Raw genomic sequence first — 25520 nt, 5'->3', positions numbered from 1 at the left:
TGAAAGAACTGGTTAAACACGTTCCAAATATTATTTTATCACAGAGATCATTGCTACGATAGATGAATAATCAATGTTTCAACAATAGGAAGTGACGAACGCAAAAGGAAAACACGAGTTATCCCTTTATATAACTGGCTGAAGTGACGGGTGATAACAGATACATGGGCGAATTTCTGCTCACTAAAAATTCCCTCAAAGACCAAAAGTTGTTATATGAGACTGTAAGAGTATATCTGACAATTCAAAAAAGTAATTGCATGTCATTAGATAAGGGAACACGAGAAAAATAGAAACACTCCGTACATTCACGGGTGTTTATTCATTCTATACTTATAAAAACATGGTAATGCACGGACTTTTTCTATTTTTCTTTCATGTTTTCTTATCTAGTGAGAGTCAATTTTGTTTATGAATTGTCAGATATCCTTTCACAGTCCCATACAACAACTTTTGGTCTTCGAAGGAATTATTAGTGAGCAGAAATTTGCCCATGTATCTGTTATCACGCGTCACTTCATTCAGTTATATGACGGAATAACTCGTGTTTTCCTTTTGCGTTCGTCACTTCCTATTGTTGAAACATTGATTATTCATCTATCGTAGCAATTATCTCTGAGATAAAATAATATTTGGAACGTGTTTAACCAGTTAATCTCTATCACATATGTGATAATGACTGGCACCATTGTCCTTTAAATTGGGATTAATATATTAGGTCTAATCAGACGAAATTACTGCCAAGAGTATAGGGTCACAGAAGCTATTAATGTTTTCGATGGAATAAAATATGGATTGAATGTATGTATTAATATACATCAACAAATTAATTTTAAAAAATATTACTTAGGTGTATATAGATTTATTCAGCGGGAAATATTTAAACTAAATAATCCTAAGAACGTTGATCTAGTGTTCATCACTATAATATGAATAATTTATATCAATGGGAATCACTAAGGCGCAATTAATATATGTAAGTGCACCCTTCCTTATACCACAAGGACTAAAGTTTTAAAAATCGTGTCACCTGTGAATAATTTATCTATTTTTAGAAAATATGAAGTTTTGACAATATGAAGCCTTCCTTCTCTGCGTAGAATAAACCAACAAAAAATACCAACACTGAATGTTTTGATTATTATGTAAATATTCATATTCGTGATTTATTTTAGAAATCTGTCACACTCAAGTCAATGACGTATTCGTTTCGATTATTCCATATAAATCTCAAATTTTGGTTGATCATGTGACAAGATGGCGGCGTTTTGTGATGTTTACATTTGTGGGGACCAGTTTTGGTTATAAATTTGTAATAATAAAACAAGTTGTGATCGACTGAAGTTAAAGTATGGAAGGAATAAGGCAGCGACTTTCAAGTACATCAAATCCGAGCACGTCAGACGATGTTACCTCTCTAGATTCATGGACAGATGCATTGATCAACTCAGATACGTATGACCTGAGAGAAAATACTGATTACGGACAAAGTTCTCGAGGCGCCGGTAGTTGCAGCAGTCGATTAACGGAATGTATTCCACAATATTCCCCGAGGAAAGACACAAGCACTCATGTTAAGAATAGTAATAGACATAAAGAAATAAATACAATCGCAGGACGACTTGAATCAGAATGTAAAATTTTAAATGACTCTGTCACTGTGACTGCCTCCACCTCATCGACATCAGGAAAAAATCAGGTTCTAAATCGACCAAATTCTTATTTTAAAAGTGGTTCAACATCAGACAGATATAAATCAAAACCACAATATGATAAACATAGTCATGTGAATAGCCATCGGCCTGTGTCAGGTCAAATGTCACATAGTATGGGTAGTTTGGACAGTTATTCGCCCAGACGTGATCATGTCACTAATGGTCACAATAATCACAGCCCACATCATGGAGCACGTAATTCACAGATGTCAAGATCTGTCAATGGAGAATTTGGATCAGATGGGAATGATTTATTAATGAGGAGATTTGGAACTGAAAGTGAAAAAGTGAAAACAAAATTACAGTCAGCTTGGAACAATATGAAATATGGTACATAGACTCCATTGTACTTTTATGTGTAAACAAATAAAGATCAATTGACTTTTACGATCACAGTTCACATCATGTAGGGCTATCAGTATTGTCTCCCGTCATTTTTTTTACCTGTGTAGTTTTCATTATCTATATCGACATGTACAGTAATCCTAACCCAATTACATGGTTTGAAATTAAGCAAAGGTGTTCATTTCCCAGGAGGGCTACTACATGTACAATAGTTTTCTGCCCTTAGTACACTCTAAATGCATTGAACCAAAAATGCAAACCACATCGTTTATTTGTCTGAATTCACTGAGTTAGCAACTTTTATCTGTGTTGGCAGTGGGACGAATTTCTATCTTGTTGATATCGCCACAAATTTCTCTGGCGTAGATCCAATTCTAGGAACAGAGATACCGTATATATTTTAGATGTCCGTCCTTTTCAGTTATTCACCACTAATTCATCATTACCTATGGAGATAATTTTTTTCTTTCCCTGGTAAAACTGTAAGCTTACATTTATTTATTTTGTATATTTGTAGGCTGGACTTTAAAAACAAAAACCAGTTTTAAAAATGACAGTGCAATAATTTTATTAGGTAAATGGTATCATGTCAGACCTCCAGGTAAGAATGAAGCAGATTTGATTGTTTATTTAGATATAAGTTATGTAATGTCTGTGCATGTCTTAAACATACATTACACAAGAGCTAAATCTGCTTATTGCAGGTCTTTCTTTAGGCTTTAATTGTTATCAAAATTATTAATTAGACATTAATTAACTTATCAAGACCATGATCAACTCTTGATGCCATCATTAGCCTACAATATTTAGTGGATTTAGATACGTTTTGTGATTGATGATGTAGCATAAAAATGGATAATCGAGACTTTGTTTATTTCGTAACAATGGTATTAATGATGATTGAGACAAGTCTAAAATTGAATTGCTAATATCTTGTTTTAGAGTGAAGGAATTTGACTGAAATTTTCAGCATATTCTGTTTTCATTATTTATTTTTTAACTATTATAGCGAAAACTGTCAGCTCTTTATCTAATCTTACCTGATGCCCCTTAAATTGTTTATTTAATTATTGAGTAATAATTAATAATTATACATATCATGTACATACGAGGAAGCGTAAATGTTAGTAGGGCAATTCAGGTGAACCCACAAACACAGACATGACAACAGGCACATACAGTTCCTTGATTCAGTTTGGCAGTTACAATGCTCATACAGAAAAAATTATAAATAATAAATTAAAAGTCTTATAGAATGAGTGCTGTAATAATGAAATATTCATGTATAAATTTTTGGGGAATAGATTTTTAAGGCTTGTTTGACTTGAGCCAAATAAGGTACCAGTTGTTTAATACTTTTAATTGTTTCTCTGGTCTTTATCAGAGAGAGAGAGAAATGGAGTTATACGTCCACTCGACACAAACTAGGTCATTTTGGGACTAATATGTGGTTTTAATTTTATTTCAATAATTTGCTTGCGCCTAGGGGTCTTTAGCAGTGGGAGGAAACCGGAGGACCCGGAGAAAACCCACGAGGTTGGAGAGGCGACCCTACTCCTTGTCACGTACAACTGGGGATTCCAAACCACACCAGTTGACTCAATGACAGGCCTTATGATACAGCACGCACGTGCTAACCATTCGGCCATCCAACCCCCCTGGTCTTTATCAAGTAAATGATATAAAATATGGTGACGTAAAACATGGACCATGGTGATGATCAAAGTTGATTACAGTGATGCCAAACATTGGACAATGCTAAAGTGATAAGGGGGGGGTGGATGACAGAATGGTTAGCGCGATCACGCTGTATCATAAGGACTGTCATTGAGTCAACTGGCATGGTTTTGATTCCCCGGTTGGACACGACAAGGAGTAGGGTCGCCTGTCCAACCTTGTGGGTTTTCTCTGGATCCTCCGGTTTCCTCTCACTCCTAAAGACCCCTACGCTCAAGCGAATGATTGAAATAAAATTGAACCATATGTTAGGTTTGAAATTACCCAGTTTGTGTCGAGTGGACGTTACACCCCATGTCTCTCTCTTCTGCTTAAGTGATAACGCGAGTTATGGGTGGTAAAATTATCGTGTGCCGGTATTGACAATGATTTGATCAGGTTTTAATAATAACAGCAAGCTGTGACAGTGAAGGAATTTAATATTTTCAGTTAAGATGTTGATACAGGTAACATGTGGGGTACAGGTAACATGTGGGGTACAGGTAATGTGAGGAGTATCAGAGAGAGAATCACTTTTAAGACATACCGTGTGAAAAAATATTTTAGTGATCGTATGGCTTTATTTTCATTTACAAACTCTGTATGATCATGAAAATTTACATTTATCTGTGTATTCCAGAAGAAGAATCCTCAAATCCCCACCATCCTAGAGTACCAAGTTTAGAAGAATTTAAACAAGATTTTTCAACGCGACTGTGGTTTACGTATAGAAGGGAGTTTACACCGTTACCAGGAACTAATTATACCACTGATTGTGGTTGGGGTTGTATGATTCGAAGTTGTCAGTGTTTGATAGCCCAAGCTTTGATTCAACATTTTTTAGGAAGAGGTAGGTCACTATATCTACATGTATTTGATATATGTAATATGAATAAAAAAAGGAGAGATGAAGTAATTTGATTATATGTGATCAAGAGTGGAGCTGACTATATAATAGGATACTCCTCGAAGTGTTTCGTTTGATCAGACCTTATCCCACTTAATACTGCTGTAATAGAAGTAAATTTCTGTTCCAAATTATGACTGGTCAATAGTCCGATTAACAACCAATAGCCAACTGCATAACGATATCATTACGATTTAAATAGAGCTCCAAATTGGACCAAATATGTTTACATAACGTTACATCATGACTCACGATTTTAATACACCCAGTTAACCAGTGCATAGCAGAATATTGCGGAAAAACTAATTGCATGACAAATGAGGCTATTAAAACGGATACAATGTAAACAATACTGTTTGGAAACGAACAATACTTTCTCTGTTTTTAATACCTTAAATCACTGTCAAAAGTTTTAGGGAAGACCCCAGATTAAACGAAGGGCTGTCATGTTGTTGTACTTTGGATAGATTTGATTGAAAGGGAAGAATAAACACACTCCCTCAAAAGCTCAAGTATCAGTAGCCAATCCAGCAATGGCCAGAGATGGATTTCTCTGGCCATTGCTTCAGGAATATGTATAATAGTGTGTTAGGACCTAATTATACACAGCTTTTAATGCAGATGCTTCCTAGTGACTGTGAGTACATGATCATACATGTATCTCAAAAAACGTTCAAAATATATTTTTGGAATGTTATAAAATTTTGTTTTCAGACTCAGTTTACTTTTATTAAATATGACATTAGCTATTGAAAAAAAACTAATTTTGAATTACTCAATCAAAATTTGCTTTGGGTTCAAATTGTCATTTTGTTTTCGTTTTAAAGTAAAAAAACAAAATTGTTATTTCAGATTGGAGAATTTATGATAATCAGCAGAGAGATCAGGAGGTATTTCATCGTGAAATTATTCGTTGGTTTTCTGACATAGCTACAGACAACAGCCCTTTTTCTATTTATAAACTTGTAGAAATTGGTAAAAAGAATGGTAAAGAACCAGGAGACTGGTATGGTCCAGCATCAGTAGCCCACATCTTCAGGTAACAAAATGAACATTTAGATTTAATTTAAGTAAAACTGGATACCAGAAAGGGAGCGGCAACACTCCCTTAGCTGGTAACTAAAGCTTGACTGGCTGATACATCTGCGTAGATACTGGATCAAAAAAAGATACCGGTGGGGCGAGGGTGTAGAATCAAATAAATTAAAGGATCCCTGCTCAACAGTAGCAGAACAGACTTGGTAGATATTACTTAAGATTGTTTAATCAGACAACGTTTCAGGTATAGAAACCCTTTATCAAGTATGATATATAATGATCTCGAAACGTTGTCTGATTAAACAATCTTAACATTTACCAAGTCTGTTGGGCTACTGTTGAGCAGGGATCCTTTAATTTATTTAATTTAAGTGTTCAATAATTGTGCAGATCAGTCTTAGTTAAAATTAGATCATTATTTCATTCCAGTTTTAATTTTATTGCCCAATATTGATTCGGTCTTTAAAGTCCAGCTTCAGGCACTGGGATTGGTTGAAATCTTATTTCCTTATTAAGATAAAGCATTCATTCATTGGCTAGATGAACAGTCTGGTCACGTCAACTGAAGACACATTTCTTAATGACGTTGTTAAACCTTACTGTAGTAGAAATATAATTTATACAAAAAAGAAACAAGAGGATGAAAACTGAACATTTGGAGCCAACGTGTTCGATCCCTGCGTTAGCTGAGAATGTTCATCCGGATTTTCCGGCATGGTTCCCCCTTGTCAGTGATGTAGGACGGAGAGCCTAGCAAGGTACAACGTATAGTCGTTCGGATGGAACAAAAAAAACAAGGTTCCATGTACATGCTGGTGTGCACGTAAAAGAACCCACGACAGCTGGAATTTGGAATAAAAGTAGGGCATATCGCCGCTGTCCAGGCAAAATTTTCCTCATAGCACACTGTATGGCGTATGCCTATTTTCTTTAGCCCAGTTTAGGAGCAAAATAGTAGGACGTTAAACCCTGTTTCATTTTAAGACAAGTTTTGGTCCATGTTTAAAATATCTTAGTTCTAATCATTCTCCTAAATTTGCGTAATTTATACTTTTCAGAGATGCTCTTACTAAAGCATGTAGAACAATACCTCTTTTATCAGAGCTGTGTATTTATGTGGCTCAAGATTGTACCAGTAAGTGTTGAATTATTTTCTTCAGGAACTATTAAATATAATCTATACTAATATTTGTGACTGTCGTTTGTCTGTCTGTTTGTCTGTCTGTCTGTTCGGGGTTGGCGGCTACACTAGGTCTGCCCCAAGTCTGAAATTTGGGATATAGGGGTAGCTCGGACCGGGGAGTAACATAGGCCAGGTGGCGTTAGTCTACCACTTCCGGTTTCGGGGTTATGACCCCCGAGCGAAGTCGGGCATTCTTCTAGTATCTCATAATTTAAACACATTTCAACTGAATTACATTCTCTAAGTCCAAAGGCATTTTTATACACCAACATAGATATGTTGCGATCTATTGTCATGAATCCGCTATTACTTTTAGATATCCTGTCAGTTATTATCCGGTTGACTTGCAATTCAAACATTGTTTATTTTCATGAGATGAGAAAGCTGATTTTCAGTGATTTCCAATAATGACTGTCAGAGATATTGCCTTGAAAATTATCTGCTGATGATACAAAACAGTAAAAACCTGAGAGACATAGATGAATGTAAACTAATTAAGGAGTGTATGCTAGTTCTGTGATTCTGGCTTCAGAACTCGGTGTAAAAAAGATCAGTCTTTTTATAAAAATAAATTTAGGGAACCAAGGGGTAGTTAATATTTAAATATTAAATTATGAGTTTACTCCATGCAGAGTCTGAATATGATTTATTTTGTGTATAATCATTTGTTTTATGTATTTGTAGTATATAAACAAGATATACTAGATTTATGTACGGCTAGACGACGATCTAGTAGTAGACTAGATCAATCAGTAAGAGAATCATCAATAGATGAATGGAATCGATCTGTGATAATACTTGTACCTGTAAGACTGGGTGGTGAAAGTCTCAATGAAATCTACATCCCATGTGTCAAACAAATACTAAGTCAAGAAAACTGTATTGGAATAATTGGGGGAAAACCCAAACATTCTCTGTATTTCCTCGGTTGGCAAGGTTAGTATGTTTCTTATTTTCATTTTTGATTTATTGGGTTCTAATTAATTTTATATGTTCTGAACACCAACTACAAACACAGACACAAATGGAAAAGATCATAAATCTTATAATAAATGTCCATTTGTAAGGCGCTAGAATCCACAAAGCTTGTTAAAAGCGATTCAGGTACTCTCTGTTAGTGCTGGGTATTGCAACTGCAGTCACAATGCAATATGTTTTGCGATTCAGCTGCTACGATACGATTCGTATCACGATTCATAACACGATTCATAACAAGGTCAATATTTACCAAGAAAACAACAGGATAAATAAATAATTGATGTTTTGAAACTTGCCGATGTTGAAGAAATAAACTGTCTTATAACACGATATTGATGTGGCTGAAAACAAGTACCAAAACAATTTAAAAGTGTTTGTGTACCTATGGATAATGTTTGATATAGATAATTAAGAGTGACAGGTTACTTATTGAAGCGACAAAAAAAACCCCATAAAATAGAATCATTATACAGCGTTTCACGAGTCAATATGCAAATGGTGAGAAGGTGAGTTGCGATACATCGATTCAACGATATATCATGCCAGCACTACTCTCTGTGCATGTCCCAGCTTTAGAGGACAGGTAAATCCATTTGTGGAAAAGACAACTGAAACATTTAGATATGACACCATTGCTTTACAGCATGTAAAAGACTGCTTTTCTCTTCCATATACACAAAGTTATGATTTGATTCAACTTGTAGCCCAACTCAAAGAATAGATGTTCATCAAATTTTATCTTAATATTAATCACTGCACTACATGTAAAACTAAAATGACAAGACAAACCTGCGAACAAGGAAACTACATAGATCACATACAAGAAGTGTTCAATGATTGTTAATGCAGGGAGGGGGGGGGGGGGGTCTCTGATAAAACTTAGCAATGTTACCCTCTTTAAAATCTTTTGAATGAAATTTTTTTTCTTTTTTTTTCTTCAGAAGATAAGTTAATATATTTAGATCCTCATTATTGTCAAGATGTCGTGGATACAAGTGAGCAAAATTTTCCCATACAGGTAATTAATCATAAATTAATACAAAACTCAGTGTTTTTCTTTGTTCATTACAAATAGCGCTGGAAACCATAGAGTACATGACGTTGTGTACTGATTATTAAATAGTAAGTCTTAAATATTGGATATTAGAATACCATATTTTCATGGTAAGTTATCAATATTGAATTCTAATTCGGGTTTTTAAGGATACGCCCACATTTTTATGTTGATGTATATTTCTTCGCCCCTGGACGTCCGTCCGTCCACAATTTGATTGTAACAATTTTTATCCAATTTTGACGAAACTTAAAATACAGATGTATCTCCCAAAGATCTCGGTTCCTTTTCGAAATTGGCATATACCTGACCGTAACTTCCTGGATCATGGTCGCCAATTGTACGAAAAATCACGTGTTTAGCTTGTGGTCCCTCAAGAGGTCACAATTTTTATCTGATTTAAAAAAGTGTTTAAATATATCACAGTTACACACTATCTTGATAAAACTTAAAATGTATGTTTATATTCAAAAGATCTATGTTCCTTTCGATATTCATTGCATATCAGACAGTAACTTCCTGGATTATGGCCACTGATTCTACAAAAAATTGCTTATTTTCTTAGCTTGTTCTCTGTCTATCTCTTGCAAAATATGGGTGTATCATGCCTGGCAACCACTAGTTTCGAATATAATGTAAAATATTGAGTTACAGGTTTAGCTCCTTTAACGATATGATTATCTTAATAATTGCCTATATACATGTTGATTCTCTACTTTTTCATTATTTTTTAGTCTTTCCATTGTATGTCACCTCGTAAATTACCATTTAATAAAATGGATCCTAGTTGTACAATAGGCTTCTACTGCCAGAATGAAACAGATTTTGATAACTTTATTGCTCAAGTCCAACAGGTAAATATATATATGGTACTAGAAGATTCAGTTAGTATTAGAGGCATAGGAAAAGCATTCAATATGATTACTTTAAAATTTTGCCCGCTTTGTTTCCCATAAATGTTCAGGAGTTTTTACTCTAAGAATTTGACAATCTTAAACATTGTCTCAATTTAAAAATCAATTTTGAAGTGTTTTTACATAAAACGACTTTTCATTCAATTAATTGGTTTTCTTTGAAATACCTATTTCATGGAATGTAAATTGACCGACGCTCCAAAAACGAGTGATGTAAAGCATATACAGAGTTGATGTACAGGACATACGTTCGTATGTACCCTTGTTGTGTTGGTAGTTACTCATCATATTGGCTGATTGGCTTTTGACAAATCTAAAAATGGTTCAATTCCGTTCCGTATTCACAAAGAATCGAAAATTTTGCAACATTCATCAATCTACCGTTGATAGTTTGTTTTGTTTTCTTAAAGGGGCATTATGGGAAATTATATAAAGAGTTGACAGTTCTCGCTATAATAGTTAAAAATAGATAACATAAATAGAATATGCTGAAAATTTCAGACTAGCCTTAATAATCATTACTAAAGTCAGTACGATAAAAACAAAGTCTCGATTATCCATTTTTATATTTAATTATTTTTCAAAAAATGTATTCCAATCCCCTAAATATCGCAGGCTAGCAATGGCCGCAAGAGTTGGTTATGGTATGGATGAGTTAATTAATGTCTAATTACTAATTTAGTTAATATTTGAGGCCTAAAGAAAGACCTGCAACAGGCAGATTTAGTTCTTGCATAATGTTTGTTTAAACAATTCAAGTATATTTTAACATAGCTTAAAAAATAAGATATTGCCCGAAAAATGCAAATGACAATCATTGGCTTTTATATTGTGTTGCCATTGTCATGTATGCCTGTAATAGTCTAAGAATGAATGCAGGATCAGTTTAAAATTACTAAGAAGGAAGCTGTGCTAAAAAAAAAACTCACATGCTTGACTAAAATAGATTTCTATTTGTTATTATTAAAGTGTGAAGTCCGTTAAATTAATTTTTAATTTTATTTCCAGATGCTTATACCAAAGAAACAGCAAGGTATGTATCCATTGTTTGTGTTTGAGAACGGCAGAGGAAGTGACATCAGTGGAGAAGATTTACCAGAAGAACAGGGATTCCTCCGAGTACGACATTATCACGTTGGTGAAGATGGACGGGTCAGATCTCCAACTATAGAATCAGAAGATTTTGTTATTTTAAACTAATCTATTACTAAATCCATCACTTAACACAAGTTTTTTGAGTTAGCTTAACTTACTGGTGTGCTGATAGCAAGAAAATTGTCTATTTACTTACATTTAAGGTTGGTATCTCTAGTCTTCCAGTATTCAAGGCTTACAGCTCTGTTGATGGTACAAATGAGAAAATCGGGCAATGAGTGTAAGGAATATTTTTTTTAAAGGGATAATAATAAAGATAGGTTATAACTTGATTACTAAATTGAATAATTTATCAAATTTACTTAGGAGATTTGCTGTAGGAAGCTTACACTGAAATCAGTGATTTTTTGAGGAGGTAACATGATGGGGCATGGGAATTTATTTCAGTGTTGACATTTGTGTATCCCTACAAACCAATCAATTATATCTATTAAGCAAAACCTACACATGGTCATGCAGGGCACCAAGGGGAGGAGTTTTTTGTTTGCAGTGCCGTATTTGCCTTGGTGAAAATGGTGTAGCTTAACTAGAGCCCACAAAAAGGACCCCATAATAAATGACTAAAAAACATATATAAACATATACAATTTTAACAAGAATATTAATAATTCATTACTATAGTATTAAAGAACTTTTATCCATTTAAACTTGGGAATACAACAAAATTAACATTGGGCAATTCAAAACATAGCAACCTTCATTGATCGTTATGTAATGAGCAGTTGGTTTTTATTTGGAATTACTTGGGGGAACCATGATCTTTTCAGAGCTTGCTGTAGAAAATGAAGACATACAACTTCAATTCATTTATGTCATACCTGAAACTCTCTTTTAAATTAATTTGACTGAAGATGAGTCACATTAAAGTTATAATATAATTTAGATAACATTTCAGGCCTAAAGAAAGACCTGCAATAGGCAGATTTAGCTCTTGCATAATGTATGTTTAACTATTTTATTATAAGTTGACGGATTTAATTAGTATTTCCAATGAGTTCCCTGATGTGATTAAAAATCTTTTTCAATCAATTAGTTCACTGATGTGATTAAAAATCTTTTTCGGTCAGTTAGTTCCCTGATGTGATTATAAATATTTTTCAATCAGCTAGTTCACTGATGACGTGATTAAAAATCTTTTTCAATCAGTTAGTTCCCAGATGTGATTAAAAATCTATTTCAATCAATCAGTTCTCTGATGTGATTAATATTTCCATTTACTCCTCACATTGTGATATACCATATTTTTATTTTATAATGTTATTTATTATAAATTATAAAGAAGTTCCAATGATTGTGACAAGATACGTAATAATGATTATGTATAAATTATGCTAATTATGTATGTATATAAATATTATTCACTTATTCAGTTTATTATATTGAAGACTACAAATGGCATATTTATTTTATGTTAAGCATGAAGAGTGGGAGAACTGACTGCCCTATTTGTAAAATGTTTTGTTTTCATATTCCCAGTTCTGTTTCTTACACTACGAAAATTTAACTGGTACTTGGTACGGCATGCTTATGATTGACAGGTTTACCCTACAAAAAAATTAACTGTGTCGTGCCTGGCACGCTTAAAATGAGTGATGTAAACAGGGTTTTTATTGATCGACCTCAGATTTACATGACTGCCATTTAGAGGCACAAGAGAACTATATTTGTAGATAAAAACAATATTTGCTACAAGTTACAAATGGAAGATCCTAGTCTGTTTCAAGTCTAAAAATACCACCATGATGAAAAATGCATTACTCGGTGATAGATGAAGAGTGTTGTAGCCCATAGGTAACACTATAGCCCACCTCTTCATGGTGCTGCTATCTAACAAATTACCCGTGAGCTTTTACTGACATAAAACAGCTGTCTGTCAAACTTGAAGTTAGCAAGATAGATACTTTCTTCTTATTTTATATGTATTGGGATCTGTCAGTCTGGTCATAATCAATTGTGAACGCTTGACATGCTGATGGATGTATGTTGAGTTGCATGCCAATCCCTGTTTTACTATGAATTAATTATCACTAAGTTCAAATTCACCTCTAATTATATTATTATCTAGAACTTTATAATAACCTTCATTTTGTATTTTATTGTATATATATATATATATACATGTTTTGTATATTCATGTATAAATGATATTATTTTTGTATATAATTAAAGTTGTTTAATATCATTTTAAGACTTCAACATTACATATGAGATTACAGATTGACTTCTGTTTAAAATAAAAAAAATAATCTAGATACACGATCTCTTTTACAAGGAATCAATTTTCCTCACATTAATTTATATATGTTATTTTAGAGGGATATGATATAAGAATAATAGATATTCAATGTATATAATATGTTTTAATTTTAAATAATGATATCTAAGCCAACTAAACTGGGCACATTACTCTTAGTATATACAGGGCACATTACTCTCAGTATATACAGGGCACATTACTCATTGGGGGTGCCGATTGTCAGTTCGGAACGCCTCGTATTGACACAATTGCAATCAAGTGATACAGAATTCAGTCCTGTCACAGTTCTGCCAGCCCCGACAGCTGAGGTGGTGTGAGTAGAATCGTGACGTATTTTAAGTGACAAATATGTTTCAGCTGCCATGATTGGTTGAGATATTTTTTATGCAGTCGGCACATTTGTACTCAAATTCTCCTTTTCACTCGATTGACACTTTTTTCAGAATTGAGAGAATTAATTCTGGAACATTCAATCGAGTTATCCCTTAGTATATACAGGGCACATTACTCTTAGTATATACAGGACACAATTCTATGGAATACAATTACCGCTTATTACTGAGTGATGTTTCCACTAGGCTTCTTTCCTCTTATCATTTCTTGATAAAGACTAGAGAAGCCTTGTTGAAACGTAGCCCAATAATAAGCCCTAATTGTATTCCATAGAATTTTGACCTGTATATTCCAGTTCAATTACTAAATGCCATTGAAACAATTTACTCTTAGTATGTTACCATATGTTTTAATATTAAAGCCACTGATCGTTATTCGAACTACAATATTATAAAAGTTGAATCTCTAAAAGTAATATCTGTGCAAGCGATATAAACAAACCAGCATAACCTGTAAGTATTGGGTAAAATATTTAGATAGTTCTCTTTTTAATCAAACCCTGGAGAATATGTGACCCACTCCCACAAAACCAGGCACTTATCGCACAACTTCATTTTGTACTACAGGCACAAAAGCATTAACTGTATGCCTTCTTGTTGCTGTGAATGAACCGAACTCAGCTTCAGATGATACACAAATTTTAAAAGAATTGTATTTCTGGAAAGCTTAGGCTGTGGACTATTCAAATACGCTGCAAGCTCTATTTTTATAAAAATGACCAAGAGCCTGGGTTTTGTTGGAGCAGCTCACATACTTACTATTGATGTTATCGGTTTTATTTTCATAAATAAATGTTAAATAATCCATTTGAGTACATTTAAGCATGGACTAAGCCATGATAATTATCTAAAAAATGTATATTTTAATCACCAGCTTTATATAATGTCTGAGCCAGCTGATTCTGTAGTTTAAGTAAGTTACAAATTTTAATTAAGTTTTGATCTTCATTAAAATTATATAGAATAACAAATAATATGTTTTTTAATTATATACGATCAAATACTAACCATATAGAAGTGGCGATGCAGAATTTTTTTGTTTTGGATGTACCATATTAGACTGGGCAAATCCCCTCCCCTATAAACAATTCAAATCTCTGTGGAAAAGAGGTAGTCCCTTTTCATTGGTAAATTAGACATTATTTTTAACATGCTTTTTTTTTATTACCAAACGTAAAGATTACCATTTTAGTTCGAAATGTTGAACCTTAATTATATTAAGTAGTGTGACATGAATATTTTATTCAATAAACTGAATCGGATCAAACAACAGGCAAGAGCCTATATAAGTGATTATATGTGATGCCGTGTGAGGCAGAATTTGGTCAGCACAGTTGCTTTTCTGTCACTTCTTCAAAATCTAAAATGCATAATAAGGCAAATATGAGTGTCTATTTTGTTTGGTTTTGTCCACTAAATTACAATATAGTGAGTTTCAGTATAAGATGGAGGTCTATATAACCATAACAACTAGTCCTATACTGAAGATTCTTGTATAATTCATTGGAAATTAGCTATAAATTGAACAACAGTGTTATAGTTATGCCATAATGGAACTTTCTCGTTAACTCTTGCTGGTGTTTATTACACGCTGATTGTATAGATGGTTATAATTTTACGTTGAAATGTATGATATATAATATTTTATAATGTGATATGTATTATATATAATATATATATACTTGTCTTGTTATCTGTGTGATTGTTACCAATAAAATTGATGAAAAATAGAAATAACTCTTTCATGACCACCAATATAGGCAACTATCTGTGGAGGGTATTGTGCATGATGCAGGTATGCTTACAATATAATATGGTTATGGTGAAATGCCTTCCTTCCTCTAGAATGAGAACCAAGGATATCTCAGTGTTATGCCAATGCATTTCAATTTTTAGTTCTTTCTTAGGGGGCCATAATAAATAAATAGCCACACAAGTCTTGTGAAAAATGTTTGGTGTGAAATTTCAAAACTTACAAAATTTGTACTGAACGCTTTAGAGAAGAACAGCTAAGTATTTTGTTTGTTTAACTTCCGCTCGACACAAACTAGGTCATTTTGGCACTAACATATTGTTTAATTTTTTTTTATTTCAATAATTCGCTTGTACAGTGGGAGGAAACTGGAGGACCCGGAGAAAACCCATGAGGTTGGACAGGCGACCCTACTCCTTGTCACGTACAACTAGGGAATCGAAACCCCACAAGTTGACTTAATGACAGACCGTATGATACAGCGCACGTGTTAACCATTCGGCCATCCAACCCCCCGCCCGGTAGGTATTCAATGATCAAGTCTATATATAGCGCTAATGGTTAACACCAACTGGATCTGTAATGTGAATGTCCTTGTTTTTATTATTTGTAGATCAGTCTCTGTGTGTATTTAGATAACTAGGTCATATCAGCTGTAAAATATATAACAAATACATGAATTGGTGGGAAATGACTTCTAGTTAAAACAAATATAATCATGATGAACCAATAAAGTTAGTTATTATCAGCAATTTGTTTTGACCAAGCAATCAGCTGACTTTAACATCAACAGTCCCTCTCCATCAATAAAGACATGGGTTGTCATAATAGACCTACACCCCCACAAAGTTGTCTGTGGTAGCTCTAAAATAAATGTTAACAAGCCAACAGTGAGATTGATTTCCCCCCTACTTTTCAACAAACATTCACCTAATGAAACATCAAGTTTGCACTTTCTACCTCAATTAGAAGCAGGGTTATTTTTTCTAAAAAGACGGACCCTGCTTTTTCCCACTGAACTATGTGCTGTATTGTTTTCAGGCAGGTGACAACAAAATACCACATTAAAAGTGGGTGTTTCAAAAATAAAGACAAACAAACTCAAACAAAAAATGAAGAATTTTATTATTTTATTCAACTATTTCTTCTTTCGGCATTTAAGATAAGAAACAGGCAAATTTCTACCTTCACCTTTTATGGTTCTTGTCAAGATTCTAAACCATCAATCCAAAGTAAAATATTCAATAAAAATAAAATTAGGTTTAACTTTTCTGCACCAACAGGGCTGATGAAGATGGTCGGGCATACCTCATGCAATGTGCTATGAAAGAAGTTTTGCCTAGACCAGTGATTCTCAAGCAGTGTGCTGCGAGATCTTCCTAAGTGTGCCGCGAAATTTTGAACAGCACACTAAGAAAATGTGAAAAACCATGTGATCCCAAATGAGTATTCACTGGTGTCCACTGGCAAGTTCATAGCTGTGTTTTCTTTTTTTAGTTTAAGTCATTCTATGACAAGTCTCTGTCTACGGCTATGCACGTATTCTGCCTGACTTACTATGGCATGTTTTTGTTTAGCAAAAAATTCAAATATTTTTCATATATATTTAGTCAGGTGTGCCGCTATTTTTTCATATGTTCCAATGTGTGCCGTTGGCAGAAAAAGGTTTAGAACCACTGGCCTTTACTCTTCCGTGATACTCCACCTGGCGTGCATGTTGGACCTCAGTATTTTGATCCATCTTCCACTAATGACAAGGGGGAAACCACAATGGAAAATTTTGACGGACATTCTTGTCAAAATACTTCACGCAAACTATTGTCTCTACCATATGGATTAAAGATGCATTATGTAAGATTTAGATAAAGAGCTGGACGTTATTTCTATAAAAGTTCCAAAATAGATAATTCAAAATGAATATATTAAAAATTTCATTCGAATTACTTTATTTTGAATGATGTTATCACTGTTTAAAGTTTTGATATAGATTTTTTTATTATCGTAGCAACATTACTGGTTAATCAAGACTCAGCCTTGATTCTCTATTTTTCAATTAAATCATTAAATGGCGATCATATCTTAATCCATTTACATCTGCGCCATACGATAGTCTAGAGAGTTGATTATAGCTTGTCATGTGAATTAATGTCTAAATAATAACTTATATAACATTTGTAGCCAAAATAAAAACCTGTAATAGGCAGATTCAGCTCATACATAATGCTTTTTGAAAAAATGCAGAATTGCCTGTCTTCTTTAAAATCAGGTAATCTTTGTTTATCAACATATTCATGTCTTCTTGGAATAGGAGGTAAACATAATACAGAATTTTAAAAATTGCATTTTAAAATCCATTTAGCACGGACAGTAGATATGCGTCTGAAGTAAGAAAATCCAGGGATTAACTTAAGTATAATACAGATTATAGTTATAAAATCATCAGCAACGAAAACTTAAGATTTTTCATGCTTTTTCTCACCAGCCATTTGTGAAAACCCATTACCAAATTAGTTGTCTTGACCAGAATATTCCATTTTTGTCATCTGTTACTGAAGTAAATTTCTGTACACACTACCATGAAAACCAGCGATTCCATTAAACTCACTTGATATACCAGAATAGAATAAAAACAGGAAGAAAACATTTATAAATTTAGGAAATTTTAAATATTCCAGAACTAATAAATTATTCTGGAACTAATATATCATTCTCAATAGTGTCATATACTCCTTTACTAAAGCAACTTATTCATATTATTAAGGAATAGTGGTCTGAAGCCTTCTGGAGTTCTTTGTGTTAATTGAGTTACTTCCCTTGATTAATACAAGGCTTTGATCCTAGATGGAATTCTGGGATGGAGTGAAATGGAAGATGGCTGTTTTTAATTAGCCCTTGTGGCCTATACACCCCAATAGTATGGCTTTAAGAGTAGCTCTTCCACCTTGCATCTAAAAGCCTATGCCACTGAACATTATTTCAAACCCTGTAACAGTCATGTTATTACCTCTCTTGGGTTATTTTTATGTGGTGTGTGAAAATCGTATTTTTGCAACAGAATTTTCATTCTACAGTAATTTTACCTTGCACTGTCTTATTAATAACCATTTACAGCTGTAATATATTAACAGTATTCAATGTATTAACTGCTGAAGCATCCAAAAATGTGGTCAAAAAAGAGGGCAGTTATTGCAACAAAAATTACGTCTTATATTAGGTTTATCTTACATGGAAGATAAATACGCAAATGTTTATGGTGGGCGCTATTTAGACTCAAGAAACTTTAGCAGAAGGGCGCTTACTACCATATTGGAGGAATGTGATTATTATGCTGAATACATTATAGAATGTAACTTATTACAGCCATGCAGTCATTATGTCAAATACAGTATATAATGTGTCTTAATGGAGCTGGATGTTTATTAGACTGAATACGGTATATAATGTGTCTTATTGGAACTGAGCGATTATTACATTGAATACAGTATATAAGTGTCTTTTATTAGACTGAATACGGTATATAAAGTTTCTCAATGGAACTGGGCGTTTATTATATCGAATATAGTATATAAGGTGTCTTATTGGAGCTGGATGTTTATTAGATTGAATACTGTATATAAAGTATCTTATTTGAACTGAGTGATTATTACATCGAATACAGTATGTAAGGAATCTTACTGGAGCTGAGCGGTTATTACATCAAAGACAGAATATAAAGTGTCATATTGGAGCTGGATGTTTATTAGATTGAATACGGTATAAAAAGTATCTGATTGGAAATGAGGGGTTTTTAGATCAAATATGGTGTCTTATTGGAGCTGGATGCTTATTACAGTGAATACGGTATAAAAAGTATCCGATTGGAACTAAGCAATTACAGTATACAAGGTGCCTTATTAGAGCTGGATGTTTATTAGATTGAATATGGTTTATAAAGTACCTTATTGGAAATTAGCAATTATTATAAGAATAAAGTGAATTAGGTGTCTTATTGGCGCCGGGTGTTTATTACATGTAATACAATACATAAAGTATCTTATTGAAACTGGACAGTGTCTTACAAGAGTCTGAATGTTTATTACATAAAATAAGTACTATATAAAGTATGTTATTGGAGTTATTGTCTCAAATAGAGAATATAAATTGTCTTATTCAGTTAGGCTGTTATTACATTGAATACAGTATATAAATTCAAGGACACACAAATATTGACACTGGGTCAGAGTGATGATCCAAGGTGCCATTGTTAGACAGACCATGCTTCAAAAACATGTTATGTTCACAAACATGTTTTGAATAACTATTACTGATAGCAATGACCATACGGGCAGAAAATACAAATCCTTGGGAAATTGCACATGAAAGTAAATTGTAGGCCTACCGCCTACACTACATTATTTTTAATGGAAGAATTTCAAGGGAGATAAGCAAACCATATATTTAGCTGCTACAATCCAAATGAAAACATACATTTAATTAATTTATCTGAAGTCTGGAAAATATGTATCTTTAAATCAAATTACTCTTATTTCAATAACAATTTTAGATCTGGATACCATTCTAATCTCTGATAGGAGTGATTAATATTTCTGTTCTTTAATCTGTGGGTACAAGAAAAAGAAATTTCCAACTTTCAGTGATTGTATATGGTCAGGGCGTACCAAAAAGAACTGCAGAGGGGTTTAATGTCGGATAATTCTGTAAAAGAGAGAAATGTTTTTTTTTTATGTCCACTCGACACAAACTAGGTCATTTTGGGACTAACATATGGTTCAATTTTATTTTAATAATTCGTTTGCGCGTAGGGGTCTTTAGCAATGAGGACCCGGAGAAAACCCATGAGGTTGGACAGGTGACCATACTCCTTGTCACATACAACCGGGGATTCGAAACCACGCCAGTTGACTCAATGACAGGCCTTATGATACAGCATGCATGTGCTAACCATTCGACCATCCAACCCCCCTTATTTTTATAAACAATATGTTATTCTCACAAAGGGCTTAAGGAAAGGCTAGGCCTTATTACCTTTCTCCTACTGTTCTGTATACATCAGACAGTGTGCTATGAGGGAAATTTTGACTGGACAGTGGCTGTTTCACCCACTCTTTGTCAACTTTCAATTGCTAGGGGTTCTTTCACATGGGATTCCAACATGTACACGGGACACCAGTTTTTCATGCCATCTGAATGACTAGACACCTTTCCTTGACAGACCCTGTCCTTTACCACTGACAAGGCAATACCAAGATGAAAAATCCTGAGAAACATTCTTTGCCAAAACCAGGGTCATGTCTGTGACCATTGCCAAAAAGAAGGGAAAGTTTTGAGGGGTTTATGCTCTTGTCAACATAATATTTTGATCATTTTGAGACTAACATGTTAATTTTGAATGTGCAAAGCAGTAAGAGTATTCTGTGAGTACAAGGGAAGCTATGTTTCTGTAACTACTGTAAGACAATCTCTGTTACCCATATATAGCTTTGATATTCAGGTACCAAAATCCTTCTTTTCTTTTACAAATAATATCCATTCAAATATTAACAGCTGATTGCTAGACTGTACCATGTTTTTCTTCTCATTCATTCCAACCATTCAAACTAAATTCTGGAAATGGATCCGAAGATCCAAAAATATAATATTAAAGCGAAATGTTTAGAAGTACTAGACTTTATCCACCATTTTGTCCAAATCAATGCGAGGGTGCTTCGTGTTTCTTGGTAAAATTCTGCAAAGTGATTAATAGGCTCAAATATACAATGAGAGAGAGAAAAGTATAAGTGGGGTTTTAACATCCATTCAACACAATTTAGGTTATATTGGGACCAACATGGTACATCTTTATTGCAATAAGTTGCTTCGCCTTACCAGAGAAAAAACCCACATGGTTAGGAAGGCAACCTTACTCCATGCTACATAGAAGCAAAACCAAACCACTTGACTCAATGTGACACCTTATATATATTATTAAAGGGCATACGTGGAAATGACGTAGGGACCTAGAACAGAATGACCTCTTTCCAGCTTGTGTCATGTTTTAAAGTTAAGGAAGGAGTTCATACTCGATTTATAGAGAGATTTTGCCAATGTCAAGAGAGATTGAAATTTTGAAGGTAATATTTTGCATAAATATTAACTGCTGTCAAAAGTGTTAAATGATTTGTAAATGATTTTGTATACTGATTACTGCATACTGTACAATTATTACTGTACAAATAATCAATTGCTCTCATTTTTTGTGACCATATTTTCCATATTTCTTCCATAATTCCATAATATAATGCCATTTTCCATTCCATAATGCTTCCATTCCATAATACCATATTAAACTTGAATATTACCATAATGAAGAGATCAAAATCTGTATAGTAAAGCAGAGAATTTTTATTAAAATGGAATCAAATTCATCATTTTACAATATTTTATTCAATATATTTAAGCTTTTTACCAGCGATATATTTGCAGTGAACTATATTACCATAAACCACAAAATCAGGGGTAGCGATGCTCTTTGATTTTGATGCATCTTGCTTAAGAAAAAAAAAAAAAATCAAATTAGGCCACAATTTTTAGCACAATTCAATTGTGGTATTTTTCACTCAATATATATTTGCAACACTTTTTGTATGCACAGCTAACCCTGAAAACAATGCGTACTCTTAAATTTCAGTTATGTCATTATAAATATTAAATTGCTACAACTAAAAACATACACCTACATATATGTAACTAAAAGATCACAATTCAACTACAAAACAGATCCATACTAGAATCAATTTGAATGAAGGTCTGATAAATAGGTCCATAAACACCACATACAGACTACATGACAAGATTTTAACATTCTGATTGTCACTAAGTATAGTCACTTTTCAAACTAAGAATTTAAACATACGTCTTTTCAGGCTATCAGTCAAACAGAATCTTTTCAGGCTATCAGTCAAACAGAGTTTAGACAATATCGTTGAGTCCATTTTCACATGTTATCTTATCTGTACAGGCATGTATATACAAGTACATGTACAGATTAAAATAAAGGTTTAGGTTTTTAAAAGGTGAAAGACACCAATTATAACATTCTATAAGACACATATTGGCCTCAAATTTATGTTAACAGTGCCAACTATGAACTATCAAGATTTTACCGTATGGATGTGATAATGTCCCATTAAATCTATCCTTTACTCAATACTATCAATCTAGTGCAATATACGCAAAAAAAGTGTAACAATCTAAACATGAGTGATATTAGAGTGATCATCTTGAATACTTACACAAATAGTAAATGTACAATTATTTTACATAAACACAATATAGATCAAATACCCTTAAAATATATAGAAACAAAACATCTGTAGTTCAAATGTGTATCAACAAATTTTAACAAAACTATCATGAATACTTTTATCAGAATAATCCAGCTACCGGTAAATGTCCGGGGTTTGCTTGATTCCCTGAACAAACTTGCATATAAAAGTCTTTTACAGATTCATTTCATACACATCTCGTTTAGATTACATTTTAATCATGGTACTTATTAAACTTATGAATTTCTGATAAATTAATTTAAAACTTCATACATTGATTTCAAAACTTATTTTGATTTCATAAGTTATCGCCATTCAGGACAAGTTTTACAATGTACTTATGCCATTAAAATCTAATCCACAAAAAAGGCCATTTTATATTTAACTTTAAGAGTTAGTGTATTAAAAAACATATTCTGTATCCACTTCACCTACATATTCACAAATGGAATCATATTCAAGGTTAATTAACGTGCCCCGATCCTTTAACAACTCTAGCATTGCCTTACTTCTTTCCTTGTCTCGCTTAATGATCTCACCTATGTAACCCTTGTACTTGCCAAACAAAACTACAACATAGGCAGGATCACTTTTAGGAATGACAGTTTCTAATGCAGATTCCTTCACGTTTTCTAAAATTGTACCATCTTCTGTCTTACAGGTAAGTTTATCTACACCGACCACTTCTTCCACTACTACTTTTGATTTAAAATGTTTTCCTTCGTCAATAGATTTATCAATTACTCTAACTCTCATATTTGCTCGAACCCAATTTCCGCCACAGGGTTTTGGTGGTGGGACCACTGCTTCTTCTGCTTTTGAAGATGACCGACGTTTTCGTTTTTCATGTCGTTCCTCTTGGTAGTCATCATATCGTCGTCTTTTTTCTTGATAATTCCGTCTATCCGGATAGTTTCTCCGGTCTTGATAATATCGATTGTCCTGGTAATTTCTATTATCCTGGAAATGTCTATTATCCTGGTAATGTCTATTGTAATTCCGGTTATATGGTTGGTAATTTCTATAAGGGTGGTAATTTCTATCTCTGTATGAGCTATTATATCTTGGACTTTTACTCCTGCGACGGTAACCACGGCTTCTACTCCTGCTACGACTTCTGCTGTAACTTCGACTTCTGCTGCTTCTACTCGAACTTCTGCTTCTACTTCTTTTACGACTTCTTTTACTGCGACTTCTCTTTCGGCTCCGGCTCCTACTCTTGCTTCGCTTTCTACTTCTGCTTTTACTACGACTTTTCTTCCTGGCTTTGCTTCTACTCCTACTCCTGCTTATTTTTCTTGTCTTCTTTCTGCGCTTACTTGGACTTCGACTACGGCTTTTACTTATCCTTTTGGTTTTGCTTTTGCTTCGACTTTTACGTGGACTTTTACTTGGACTTTTACTAGGACTCTTGCTCGAACTTTTACTTGGACTTTTACTAGGACTCTTGCTCGAACTTTTACTCCGACTTTTACTTGGACTTTTGCTCCGACTTCTACTTATCTTCTTCTCCTTTCGACTTTTGCTTCGACTTTTACTTGGACTTTTACTTGGACTTTTGCTCCGACTTCTACTTATCTTCTTCTCCTTTCGACTTTTGCTTCGACTTTTACTTCGACTTTGGCTTCTGCTTTTTCTTGGACTTTGACTTGGACTTCTGCTTTTTTGTGCACTTTTGCTTCTGCTCCTGCTCTTGCTAGGACTCTTACTTATCTTTACATCATCATCATCATCGTCACTGGAATCACTTTCACTGCTACTTGAACTTCGAGATCTTTTTTTCTGTCTCTTCATTTCCTCTTCCTTCTCTTTATACTTATCGGCTTTACCTTTGTTTAGGTATTTTGAATATTTGTCATAGTCTTTTTTCGGGACTAATTTGATGGAATATTGTGAGACTGTTTCAATTTTACCAGTGAGTGCTACTTTTACCATAACCCTAGCATTATCTTCATCTAACCCTTGAATGATACCATAAAGATCTTTACATGGACCTTTCAGGAATGTACAGTAGGCACCTTGTTTCATTTTCAACTGGCTTTCTTCGTTATTTTCATTACTGTTTGATGATTTGCCATTTCTGTCTTGGGTTTGTAGTGCTTGACTTCGATCTGCTCCCAAACCTAAACCTTTCGGTCTCATAATTGCTTCGACTGGAGCGACAGACTTAGTATTCTTTCCAATTCCTTTTCCTTCTGCCCATCCCATTCCTCGTAACATTGCTTTTCCAAAGTGATCTATGGGTATTTCATCATAATCTACCACATCTGGTGCATCAGGTCGCAAGGAAACATCTAATTTTTCATCCGTTTCAAAGCCTTCTGGAACTTTGTTCTTCATTAATAATGGAATTTGAAGATTGGGATTTACTTTATCTCCTCCTCGTTCATCCCAATTTTCATTTAATTTACTGGCATCTTCCAAAATCTCCTTAACAGCAACGTCATCTACTTCAGCACGCTTAATCTTATCTGGTTCATTTGCCAAAGGAACACTTCGCCAGTTGTTTTCTTTTATCAACGGAATCACATACTGTTTTGGGGCTTCCTTAGGTTTAGTACTTTTAACTTCCCTGCCCTCAAGAGACAAAACAAAGTCTTTCCCCTTGTCTTCGGATGCAAGATCTTCACTTACCACAGACTTTTGCAGTTTCTTCGAATCTATCTTCTTCGTAAAACCAAACGAAAACCCAGTTTTTCCACCGTTATCAATATTATCAGCCATGTTGGAAATTGTTATCAGTTTTGTCCTCCTTTCCAGAGAGTTCATCAAGGCGCGTTACAAACACGGCACGTGGTATAGTCGCAGG

The 25520-nt window shown here is 33.9% G+C and overlaps 2 protein-coding genes across 2 annotated transcripts; one reads left to right on the top strand and one right to left on the bottom strand.

The window, feature by feature from the left end:
* The first annotated feature begins 1266 nt into the window (after positions 1-1266).
* On the top strand, positions 1267-12232 carry LOC126817345 (cysteine protease atg4da). The gene is made up of 9 exons (XM_050544228.2): positions 1267-2045; positions 2578-2661; positions 4417-4626; positions 5536-5722; positions 6780-6856; positions 7589-7840; positions 8824-8900; positions 9671-9790; positions 10859-12232. The coding sequence occupies exons 1-9, from the start codon at positions 1352-1354 to the stop codon at positions 11048-11050; spliced, it is 1893 nt and encodes a 630-aa protein (XP_050400185.1). The 5' UTR covers positions 1267-1351; the 3' UTR covers positions 11051-12232.
* A 9534-nt stretch (positions 12233-21766) lies between these two features.
* Positions 21767-25474, bottom strand: LOC126817344 (G-patch domain and KOW motifs-containing protein). Its single transcript, XM_050544227.2, has one exon. It carries the CDS (start codon positions 25433-25435, stop codon positions 23114-23116), a length of 2322 nt encoding a protein of 773 aa, XP_050400184.2. The 5' UTR covers positions 25436-25474; the 3' UTR covers positions 21767-23113.
* Positions 25475-25520: the final 46 nt, after the last annotated feature.

Source organism: Patella vulgata, chromosome 4 (genome assembly GCF_932274485.2).
Source record: "Patella vulgata chromosome 4, xgPatVulg1.2, whole genome shotgun sequence".
Classification (NCBI taxonomy): domain Eukaryota; kingdom Metazoa; phylum Mollusca; class Gastropoda; family Patellidae; genus Patella; species Patella vulgata.
Note: the sequence above shows the minus strand (reverse complement) of the source record. Positions and strands in the feature narration are given on the sequence as shown.